The 12087-nt window shown below is 40.9% G+C and overlaps 1 protein-coding gene across 7 annotated transcripts in view; it reads left to right on the forward strand.

The window, feature by feature from the left end:
* Positions 1-12087, forward strand: part of MYOF (myoferlin) — a 170530-nt gene that overhangs the window by 100332 nt on the left and 58111 nt on the right. For all 7 annotated transcript variants that reach the window (XM_021943485.2, XM_021943483.2, XM_021943480.2 and 4 more), the window contains 4 exons: positions 1927-2119; positions 3795-3950; positions 7146-7277; positions 10321-10484. In XM_021943485.2, coding sequence (XP_021799177.2) covers positions 1927-2119; positions 3795-3950; positions 7146-7277; positions 10321-10484 — 645 coding nt within the window. The remainder of the gene's footprint in view (positions 1-1926; positions 2120-3794; positions 3951-7145; positions 7278-10320; positions 10485-12087) is intronic.

The following is a 12087-nucleotide window of genomic DNA, read 5'->3' on the forward strand; positions in this document are numbered from 1 at the left end:
TCATAAACATATTTTTAGAAACTGCCTTTTTACTTGCTCTTTTACTGAATGCCTAATGAACGTTGTGGCCAAGCCTCTGTTAGGCGAAACCAGTAGATTTGACTTGAACCAGCGGACCTTTCATAATCGATGAAGGGAAACCGCTCAGATCTTTTAGCATATGGAAATCAAAGGGGGAAGTGATTCGTTACAAACTCATTTTAAATATTGGTTAATAAAGCAGTGGACGGGGAAGTTCTGAAAGAAACGCATATTGAATGCTTTCCACAAGCAAAAAGGCCTTTATTCCCCACGCTGGGCTAACGCCCTAAGTTACCCTGTCTTCTTGTGCCTCCTAGTGGTAAAGCCGGTAATTGAAACGCAACCCAAATCAAAGTACTGCTGGAGCACTTGTTTAAATTCTGAATGTTAGAGCTGGGTCCTAAGGGATCATGTCCTTCAGTCTCCTCATCTTGTAAATGAGAAAACAGAGGCCCAAAGAGGTGAAATGACATACCTGATGCCCAGAGCTGGGTTTGACAACTCAGCCCCTCTTCCTGCCACATATTTCACAGTCAACATCTATTTGTCCAAGGCCCCAAGTGTGACTTTTGAACTAAGAGCTTCCAGATATCTTTTTGCCTCAAAGTCTCACTCTGGGGAATTAACCCTTCAAGTGCAATGCCATAGTTATTTAGGAAACCAAACAGAAACATGTGGTAATAACTTTCATGGGGAAAATGTCTGTGAATTTTAAGATTTACAGTCATCTATTTATACTTCTGATATGAGCTGTTTTTGAGGAATCACATTGGAATCTTTTTAAACTTTATGTAACAGGAAATTCAGTGTTTAAGGGAAGTCATGCTAGGATTTTCTTCACTGAAGAAGCTGGGTGAAATTCAAGTGAGTGGAAATTCTAGGTAGGGACACTGTGAATAGAGCTTCCTGAACCTGGTGAAAACATCACCCTGTGTGCCACCAGATGCCATGGTGAGAGGGAAGGCCTGGCAGCAGAGGCTAATTCTGGCCCTAGCTCAGCCGTTCTCAGTAACCCTTGGGGGTCTCATCACAACACATCCAAGTTCTCATATTGAATGGAGATTTGGCCTACACGGGTGGTTCATAAATCTTTCTGGAGTTCATGGGCCCCTTTGAGAATCTGATAAGATGATGATGATAAAGATGACAACGAGATGATGACGAGGATGGCAACATTATTTAGACTTTGCTACGCAACTGTTCTAAATGCTTTCCATACAGCAACTCGTTTCCTTCTCACAACAGCCCTAAAAAGTATGTCCCACATTTGAAAATAGGAGGACAAGGAAGTAAGTGACTGGTCAAAACAATAGAACTAGTAAGGAATGGAGCCACGCTTAGTACCCAGGTGGTTGGCTCCAAAGCCTATGTTTATCATTACATCACACTACGTGTTGACACAGATAGACACAGTTTTCTTTGTAAGTTCCAGAGTTTCACAGACCTTCTAAGACCCACCCACAGACTGCTTAGAGGCCCAGGATTCCCTAAGTTAAGTATGCTTCAGCTACATGGTCTCTAACCTCCCTCCTTCTTCCATTATTTGGGGGTCTGTAAAATGATTATAGGAAGCAAAAGAAGGGAAAGCCAGTTTCTCTCAGCTGCCACTGTTTCCATCTTCTTTCCAGTGACTCTTTGGGCCATAAGTTAAGCCCTAAGGCCTAAAATAGCTTTGGGATTTTCATCTCCCTGTATTCCTTATGAACATTAAGAGACTGGCAGTCTGCTCTGGCAATGCCAGATGCACTCAACTCCAGCGTAAACCAGGCGATGCTTGTAGATTCAGTTAGGAGGTTGATGTGGTTTGCAAGACGGACATCAAACATAAATGTATTTGACCGTTCTGAAGCCTAAAATTAGGTTATTCTTCAAATCCTCTCTTTCTTTTTGTCTTCCTTTTTCTAGATACACATTGCCTCTCACAGAAGGAAAAGCCAACGTCACAGTTCTCGATACTCAGATCCGAAAGCTGCGATTCAGATTTCTCTCCCAGATACATGAGGCGGCTGTGAGGATGAGGTCGGAAGCCACAGACGTGAAGTCCACACTGGCAGAAATTGAGGACTGGCTTGATAAATTAATGCAGCTGACTGAAGAGGTAGGACTTTTAAATTACACGAACGTCACCTGATATGGCAGAAGGGCTCTGCGAAATGGCACCAAGAATAGGGTGGTGGAAAGAGAATCTACTACATTATCTTGGGTATTGAGCAGATCTGACAGATTGTAAAAATCAATGAGTAACTGGGTTGAGGATGCTAATGATGAATGTGATTGAAATCAGAGCAGGGGAATAATTTTGAGTTGGTGATCTTGGAAATGTCTTCAAAAGTGGACAAATCATTATCATTTTCATGGTACTGTTGGAGAATATTTTGAATGATCTTTGTAGTTCAGAGGATTAAAATATCAGCTTTGGCTGGGGTTGGGAAGACCTGAATTTGAACCTTGCTTCTACCATGTATAACATTGGGCAAGTTATTCAACCTCTCTGAGCCTCAGTTTCCCCATCTGTAAAATGGAGATAAACATAGCGCTTACTAGTTAGCTTTGTTGTGTGACGATTTTAAAAAGATGGTGGTTGTAAAAATGTCCATCAATGATAGACTGGATTAAGAAAATGTGGCACATATACACCATGGAATACTATGCAGCCATAAAAAGGATGAGTACATGTCCTTTGCAGGGACGTGGGTGAAGCTGGAAACCATCATTCTCAGCAAACTATTACAAGGACAGAAAACCAAACACTGCATGTTCTCACTCATAGGTGGGAATTGAACAATGAGAACATTTGGACACAGGGCAAGGAACATCACACACTGGGGCCTGTCGGGGGTTGGGGGACTGGGGGAAGGATAGCATTAAGAGAAATACCTAATGTAAATGATGAGTTGATGGGTGCAGCAAACCAACATGGCACATGTATACCTATGTAACAAACCTGCACGTCGTGCACATGTACCCTAGAACTTAAAGTATATATATGTGTGTATATATATGTGTGTGTGTGTATATATACATATATATACTTTATATATGTATATATATACACATATATATATGTATACACACACACACACACATACACACACTTTAAATTCTCTTCCTATCTCTCAGAAATCAGAGGGTTAGTAGGTAGTCATATTTGTGGGTAGAAATACACTTGAAAAAGCACACAGGATTATAGGTAATTTAATTCTCTACTTTGTATGCTTTGGTACTTTCACAGGGTTTTATAGTGGACTTAGGAGAAGCGATTTTTTATACCACTCTGTGCCAATAGGGACATTTGAATATCCGGCCCTGGAAGCCGGATTATCTCCTTTACAATCAGAAAAAAAGAGGTTTGAAAACAAAATTAATATTTCAGATTTGGCAAATATTGGATGGTGAGCCAGAGACCCTGTGTCCTGTAAAATATATGCAATTTAATTTATAACCCTTTGACTGCTGCTGGTGACTTTCTTCAAATGATGCTTGAGATAAGATGGAATATTTTCTAAGATACCTCCCAGAGAAGAGTAGGAGGGGCTTTTGCTAGGTGAAGCTGTGCCTCTGCTTCTCACCCTTCCCTTTGGCCTGCCTCCCGGCCCTGCAAACTCACAGTGTGGTTCTAGAAGATGGGAGCTCAGGAATTTGAGACAGAGCCCTAACCACAGGATTTCTTTGCTAACTGAGTCCCTGAGGGTCCAGCCTGCAGGGTCTTCAGTCCCTCTCCATTTAGACTAACCATGGCTGTGCTTCCTCTTCCATCCAATCCTCATGACCAGCCACAGAACAGCATGCCTGACATCATCATCTGGATGATCCGGGGAGAGAAGAGACTGGCCTATGCACGAATTCCCGCACATCAGGTCTTATACTCCACCAGTGGTGAGAGTGCATCTGGAAAATACTGTGGGAAAACCCAAACCATCTTTCTGAAGGTACATGTCTTCACTGTGTCACGTGAAACACACTAAATGCAAAAGCTGTATTCCCGAGAAGGGGCTGCTTTATGTCATTTGCTAATCATTGAACGGTGAGGGTGTTTGGGGTCAATTCTAGCCCATTCTGGTCCCTCCCTCTGGGGTGATCATTCTGAGAGTGTGATCTGAGGTTGGCTGGTTTTCAATCAAGGACACCTCCTTAGATGTCTTTGTGACGTTAATATAAACATGGCATTGTGAATGCTTTGCTTTCTGGCATGAATATTTCACTTCTAATGTCTCATGCAAGGCAGTGCCTTTCTTCCTTTCGTTCTAGTGAATGTTGGGGAAAGAAAGAGAAAGCGGTAGAGCTGGTCCATGGAATCTGTTGCTCTAACCAAATGAGCAATAGATTGAATCAATTTCAGTTTGATGAACCAATCAAAGTGAACATTTTTGACAATCATAACTTTAGGGAAGATATTCTGAATATTTTTTGAGTCATAGACCCTCTTAAGTGCCTGACGAAAACCACAGGCCGTATCCTCCAGGGAAATGCACACTGCACGTGCAGCTAATATTCTGCATAGAATTTAGGAGCTTTATACAGCCCATAAGCCCATTCTAGGGTCCCGTATTAAGAACTGTGTGTGTGCATATGGGGAATCAAAGGTGAACCTAGGGCTGGAAACAAAGAAATCAGAATAGTTTCCATCCATATGTTTTGACATCTTCTCTCTGGCCAACCCCAACTGGAGTTCTTCGGATTTGGGACACAGAAATAACAATTAAGAAGAGAAAAGGCAGAGTCGGGAGAGTGTTCTCTTCAAACAAGGAGATTCTGCTAACTTTTAATAAATTTACTCATTGCTCTTTAATCAGGAGGGTGTAAATAGAATCAGAGTGATTATCTTCTTTCAAGTGTCTCTTGGTAGAATAAATTTTACTTAAGATAGAACCACAATTATAATTGACCTCAGCAGTGGGTGGAAGCAAACTGATTAATAAATAAAACTTCACAGGGGGTGGGAGAGGAGACAAAGGCACCTTCTCTGTGTTAGGTTTTAGAAGTTAGTGGATAAACAGCAAAATGCTTTTAAGAGAATGTTTTATATATTTATTGATTTTGTTAACACTCATTACACAGTTTAGGGAGCTGTTTAACTCGTGAGTTTTTTTGGTCTTGAGATCCCTTTACACTTTAGAAAAAAAAGATTGAAGACCCCAGAGAGCTTTGATTTATGTGGGTTATACCTATCAATATTTACTGTAATAGAAATCAAAACAGATAAATTTTAAAAATATTTATTGATTTAACCATAAAAATAACAAACCCATTACTAACATAGATTATATCAATTATGTATTTAATTTAAAATGTTAGCATAATTGTTAACATAAACTATGTATTTTTACAAAATACATTTTGTGTAGTAAATCAGAAAGCAGTGAGACTATTTTACATTTTTGAAAACTTCTTTTATGTCTTGCTGAACAGAAACATAACTGGATTCTCTCATCTTCTTGTGCATTTAAGCTGATGGAATTAGTTATTTGGTTGAAGTATATGAAGAGGATCTGGCCTCACATAGATATGTAGTTGGAAAAGGGAGGAGTATTATAATAACCTTTTCAGATAATTATGAATATTCATCTTTGATATAACACCAAACTCAAGTGGTAGCTTTTAAAAAGGTTAATTGCAATGTGAAACCTGAAACCATATCAATGAATTTTTCATACTCAGCTACATTAAAATCCTTGGTCTTTCTTGGACTTTGAATGACTCTTTTATTCATGCATGATTTTGTAACATAATGTACAATCATTTGGAAAATTCATGGAATTATGTAGATCACTGAGTTATGACACATTTTATCAAACAATATTGAAAAAAATCACACTTTAAATCACATTTGTTAATATCACTTATCAGAAAGTCTTTGTGTGTTGGGAAGCTATCAAACTTACTGTTACAGATTCAAGTTTTCCAACACTCTATTATTTTACTTGAAAGCTTGAATTTTGTCATCACCAACAAATAAAGAGTTCTTTTCCTTGGAGTGAGAGGCTCGCTTTGTTTGTGTTTTAAAAAAAAAAATGCCTGCCCCATACTCAAATTGGAATAACCACGTTATTCAATTGCAGTTTTAAGTAAAAGTGATATTTGTCAATTGCAGTTTTAAGTAAAAGTGATATTTCATTTTTCAAAAATCTAGTTCAACTTACAACTCAAAAAATTGCACAAGAGCTTTTTCTCAAGACAACCATCATATGCCAATATGCAGCAGAAGTGCTTCGCGTCTGCTTCCCATGTCATCGCACAAAATATTAACAAGACATGTATTCAAGGGTCGAGATTTAATAAGATTGGTAATCTTGTCTGGGCACAGTGGTGCACGCCTGTCATCCCAGCACTTTGGGAGGCTGAGGTGGGCGGATCGTTTGAGTTCAGGACTTCAAGACCCGACCGGGCAACATAGCAAGACCCCCCGTCTCTACAAAAAATACAAAAATTAGCCAGGCATGGTGGCATGCATCTGTAATCCCAGCTACTCTGGCAGCTGGGGTGGGAGGATTGCTTGAGCCCAGGAGGTCAAGGGTGCAGTGAGCCGAGATTGAGCCACTGTACTCCAGCAACAGAGTGAGACTCTGTCTCAAAAAAAAAAATTAGTAATCTTTACTGCTTGATCAACAGAATCCTTTTATTTTTATGTTTTTGCACAAGGGAAAAGAAGAAAAAGATAATTCTTTAGTGAAACTGGAATTTTGTTTCTTTACTGAGATTGCAGTTATTATTACTATTACTTTTACTGTTACCACTAGGTCCAGTTTGGCAATCCTGCCTTGATTCCTGCTACAGTGCAGGAGTTTTTTCCACTGTTGCTTCTGCACCACCCGTGCAAGTACCAATACAGTAAAGAAGATAAATACCATGTTAGTGTTATTAGAAAAATTGTTTTGAACTTGTGGACCTCCTGAAAATGTCTCAGGGACTGGTAGGAATCTATGGATCACACTGCGAGATCTGCTGCTTTAATTGTGATTTTAATCTTTGCTGTAGGGTCATCTGGAAATGTTTTAACTGAAGCAAACATAAAATTAGACTGGTGAGAGCAATGATTAGATGTTCACTCTGCTTTTGGCTTTAACATAATATCACAGTCCGTGCTGTGCCTAATGTAACATCACATGCTATTGTTCATCTCACAGTATCCACAGGAGAAAAACAACGGGCCAAAGGTGCCTGTGGAGCTGCGGGTGAACATCTGGCTAGGCTTAAGTGCTGTGGAGAAGAAGTTTAACAGCTTCGCAGAAGGAACTTTCACCGTCTTTGCTGAAATGGTACCTTTAATAATTCACTATCTTTTCTTCTTTGGTTGGGGAAGGGATACTTTTACTTTTCACCTTTATGGAAAACATTTACATACCAAAAACGACCACAGCCCTCCTTACCATCCCCTAAAATCCCATCCAAGGGATCTTAACCTAAGGGGATAAGAGAAGATGCTCTTGAGATTTTATTGTCAACATCGGAACACACCATGGTGATGAACACTTTTGTGCGATAATTCCAAGAGATGACTTAGATGACTTCCACCGCAATGCTCCCAGCAGTACTGAAGATGGGTGCCTTTCTAGCTCTCAAAACTAGAGCTCTGTAATAATCTTATTGGTGCCTGATGCAGGAACACTAAGTAGAGTACACACACACACACCCCAACCCAGGAGAGGGGACTCTTGAGATGTTCACATCTTGATAAGCTTACTTGGGGTAGAGGGTCTTAAAACCCCTGAAGACCCATTTCACACTTAAGGGAAGCCTCAGATAGGCTCGTCCAGGGGCAAAAAAAAAGCTGCCTGAATACTTCAAAAACAATAGAGATAATTTGTAAAACCTTCACTGAGCTTAAAATCCACCTAGTTAATGAAAAGTCTCATTACAATTAAACCAATGAAAACAATGTTCACAAATGTTTACAGCTAAAAGTAGAATTATTTTGATTTTTTAATACTATTTTTAACTCAAGTGCTTATTGACTTAAATTTGCTAGATGTATTTGGTGGGTCTCTTCTGACAATTTTCAGATGAACACCGCTCTACACATAGGCCTTCATGCTCAAATCAATGAGGAGAAGACTGTCATCATTTTAGCTAATCTAGAAATCTGGTCCTGCTACCCACCGCTATGCCTGGCAGCTGGTTCAGGACTGTGGCTCTGATCTGCTTGCTAGGCATGACCATCTTTTATTTTTACTTTTTATTAATTCAACAGTTCCTGGCACATAATAGGTCCCAATGCATGTTTATTGAATGAATAAATAAATGATGACAATTTATCCTACTGTCCACCCAATCATTCATTCCTCCCTCCATCCATCCATCTGTCCATCAGAGCTTTTAGGGAGTGGTGGTTTCATGCCAGGCACTGAGCCAGGTAGCCAGCTGCTGAAGATGATGAAGAAGCCAAGCCTTGTCCTCAAGGATCTCACAGTCTATTGCAATGATTGCAAAACTGGGTATCTTGTTAAGCATGCGGACTCCAGGGGCACCCTGGGGATTCTGATTCTGTAGCTTAGGTTAGGGATTAGCACCAGTGGTGATTCCAACATGGGGCGACAGTGGGGACCACTTTAAGAAACAGTGGAATGTGTGGGAAACACACAAGCCCTCGCACTCAGGCTTGGAAGTGCTAGTGAAGATAGAGGGTGTGCTGGAGGCCACGAGGGAGGCCCTGAGTGGAGGATGTTGACGTCCAGGCAGCCGGATCGTGTGGAGTAGGGGCTTCATGGCATATATAAGGAGAGGCTCATTCCTGCCTTCCTGTAGGATTTCTTGGCATCCACCTGCTCTCCAGCTCTGTGGCTGGGTCTAAACCTGGAGAAAGCAGCCCTGAGCAATGATCGACCAGCCCAGGCCTTCCTTCCACTCTTTCCCATTTTCGGATCCTTCCCTGCATAGAGTGAAGCCTGAGTTTCAACTCATGTAGAGAGATGATCACCCATTTCTGTTGTTCTGTGTGACTCACCTGTGAGTACAAGCAGAGGCACATTCATAATAATAATGGAAATTTTACTGGCTCTTGCCTTCATGTGCTAATACTAGCACTTAATTTTCTACAAAATTTCCTCCCGAGATTTCTGGGAGTCTTTGAGGTGCTTCACATGTGCTTGCTCATGAGTACTTTTTTCTTACTGTCCTGCCCTAGTCCTGCTGACTAAAGCCACAGCGCTCAAAGCCACTTGAGGCTCCCATCTCCACTGCTGCTGATACCCTCTTGTCCATGCCAAAGTCTTTGCCTGGATTTTACTAAAGCTATGCTGGCTTCCAAGCAGAACAGCAGGAAAGTCTTGCTCTCCATTCTGTGCCCATGTCATGTGACCCCAAGCCCTAAGGTCCCTTAGGATAACAGTTCCTTTACTTTCTGCCCGAAGCGCATCTCCCCTCCAGGCTGAGAGCCAGTATCTGAGATAGGCACTATTGTGTCCTCTTGATTCCAATTTCCTAATCAGGCCCCCACTCAAATCTCCTCTTTTCTCCTTCAGCCAAAAACTTTCCTATGGCTTATGCAAATCATCTCAGTGGATTCATCAGCAGACAATTGGAAATTCTAGTTTGGATCCAAACAGGGACACCCACCACACTGGCAAATCTCTACCCTCTCCGTGGTTGCCATGATGAAGAGCAGATCATCCTACATTTATAGATTCTAACTTGGAAAGGATGCCTTAGAAGCCAGAGTGTGCCATTGCCATTCAGCCTGCTTCCCAGAGAGGCCCTGGTCTCCTTGCCACGCTCCAGATGTAATGAAAGCTCAACTTTTAGGTCCAATAAGGGCTGGGTACTAAAGGACCTTCATGTTTCAGATGGGTTTTTTGGTGGACTGCTTGGGAAATGGCAACATTAATTGTATATTGTTTCTACAGCAAAATGTGCCCCAAGTTCTCAGCAGTAGACTTACAAATAAACTTTATAGAATCTGCTCATTCATAAGCTGAGGACTTTCATAGGTATTTAAGAGATAAGGTTCGCAGAACTATCTTGAGCCATTCAAAATTATAATAGAAACAATTAGGATGCTATATCGCTATTTAAAAAGCATGTTCACAATCATTTGCACATTTAAACTCCGAACAACTCTATAGGAGAGGTAGCATTATCCTCAGTTTTCAGATGAGAACACTGAGTCTTAGAAAGGTGAATGATTTATCCAAAGTTGCATAATCAGTAACAACTCAAATTAGGTCCATACCTTCTGAGCATAAAGCTTTATTCTGTTTTCTGTGGTTGTCTAGCCTGAGTCCTCGATTAACTTGAAAATGTATGTGCTAGCTTTATTTTTTGCTCTCTGATGGCGTTTCTCCAATTTTATCTCTTTTTTAATAGTATGAAAATCAAGCTCTCATGTTTGGAAAATGGGGCACTTCTGGATTAGTAGGACGTCATAAGTTTTCTGATGTCACAGGAAAAATAAAACTCAAGAGGGAATTTTTTCTGCCTCCAAAAGGCTGGGAATGGGAAGGAGAGTGGATAGTTGATCCTGAAAGAAGGTAAGTTGTCCATTTTCTGAGTAAAAAGGATAGCAATGAGATCTTTCTCTAAAAATTGCTAGATATATTATATCTCCATCATCATTCTTGATAATATTTGTGTAACACCCACTGAGCAAAACTAAGCCCATTGAAATTTATAGCAAGTTGAAAGATGTTCCACCATAAGACAGGCAAATATAAAAAGCACCTGGTAACTAACATTTTGAGAACTTATTATGCTTGACTGTGTCAGGCAGTATGCTGGGCACTGGCATCATCTTATTTAATCTTTACTACAGCCCTACAAGGGAGGCAGTGGCAAGAAGGATCTGAGATTTGACGCTACTTGCAAGCAAACAAGGTCTCCCGTGACAGTTTCACAGATGCCGGCACATGACTCCTGGGTTAGAATAAAAGAACTTTATTGCCCACAGCAATAGCAATGCCAGAGTATCAATATTTGCTCGACTTCTTCATGCCCCAATTCCCACAGAGTAACATGAAGACGGCCAGATGACACTTGTACACACAGTGGATTGAGTTATATGAGAGAACTCTAAGCTTAGGGGACTTGAATTTTTTATAATGGGCAGTAAGCAGGCTGGCCCTTTGCTGTGCAGAGAGACACTATCTCAGTGTTCCCCATATCAACATCTTTGAGAAGATAGCCCATAACAAAGGTAGTCGGTGCCTGAGCTCGCAAGATGCGCAGAAACACAAGAGACTCGCAGAGAATTATCTCCCAACAAGTAGTAGTAGTATCTCCACTTTGCAAATGAGGAAACTGAGATCTAGAGAGATTAAATAACTTGTCCAAAGGCACATAGCTTGTCAATGATATAGTTGGGGCTAGAATCCAAGTCTAGCATGGGCACCAAAACCACTACTCAACTATTATGCTAGAACATCTGCAAGAAGCAGTAGGAGGTACACTGTAAGTGGATGAATTCCATATATGTGAACTACATCTCAAAAGCTGTTATTAAAAAGAAAAAAATAGACAGTAGAAGGTGGTAAAGATGGTTTCCTTGGAGTCTTGGGGACACTGTAGCCTGTTTTCTAAATGTTGCCAACAACATTAGAACCAGCATTCCCTCTTCTTGCCATCTTATGACAGCATCCTTGAGTTGGGAGGGAAGAAGCTTGTGAAGTTGAATTTTAAAGGCCTCCAACTAGAGTTTGGTCTCTCTGTTGTTCATTTCCTGTGATTGCACAGGCATTAGGGAGGGAGGGAGGGAGAGAAGCGAAAATACTGCTCTCTTAAGACTCAAACATGCTTGCTTGCTTGTGATTGCTTTCAATTCAGGCAGCTTGCTCTGGGTGGAGTTGGGGGAGATTAGTGAGGGGAGGGAAAATCGGGTTTGAATTGGCTGGAAGGAAGGAAGGTTAGTGAGGACAGGAAAAGGATAGGGAAATTGTGACAGAAAAAGCAGAAGGTCAAAGCATGTCAGGGCTGGATGGAATCCTAGAGGCAGCAGTCAGGGCTTTTACTCTCCTTTTTTGAGGCCCGGAGAAGTGATGCCCAATTTATATAAATGATTGGGACTATTTGCTTTTTGATTCCTTTCCTGTGCTGGATTCTAGGAGAGAATACAGCAGAGAAAAGATGCAGAAACAATGA

The sequence above is a fragment of the Papio anubis genome, chromosome 11 (assembly GCF_008728515.1).
Source record: "Papio anubis isolate 15944 chromosome 11, Panubis1.0, whole genome shotgun sequence".
NCBI classification, from domain to species: domain Eukaryota; kingdom Metazoa; phylum Chordata; class Mammalia; order Primates; family Cercopithecidae; genus Papio; species Papio anubis.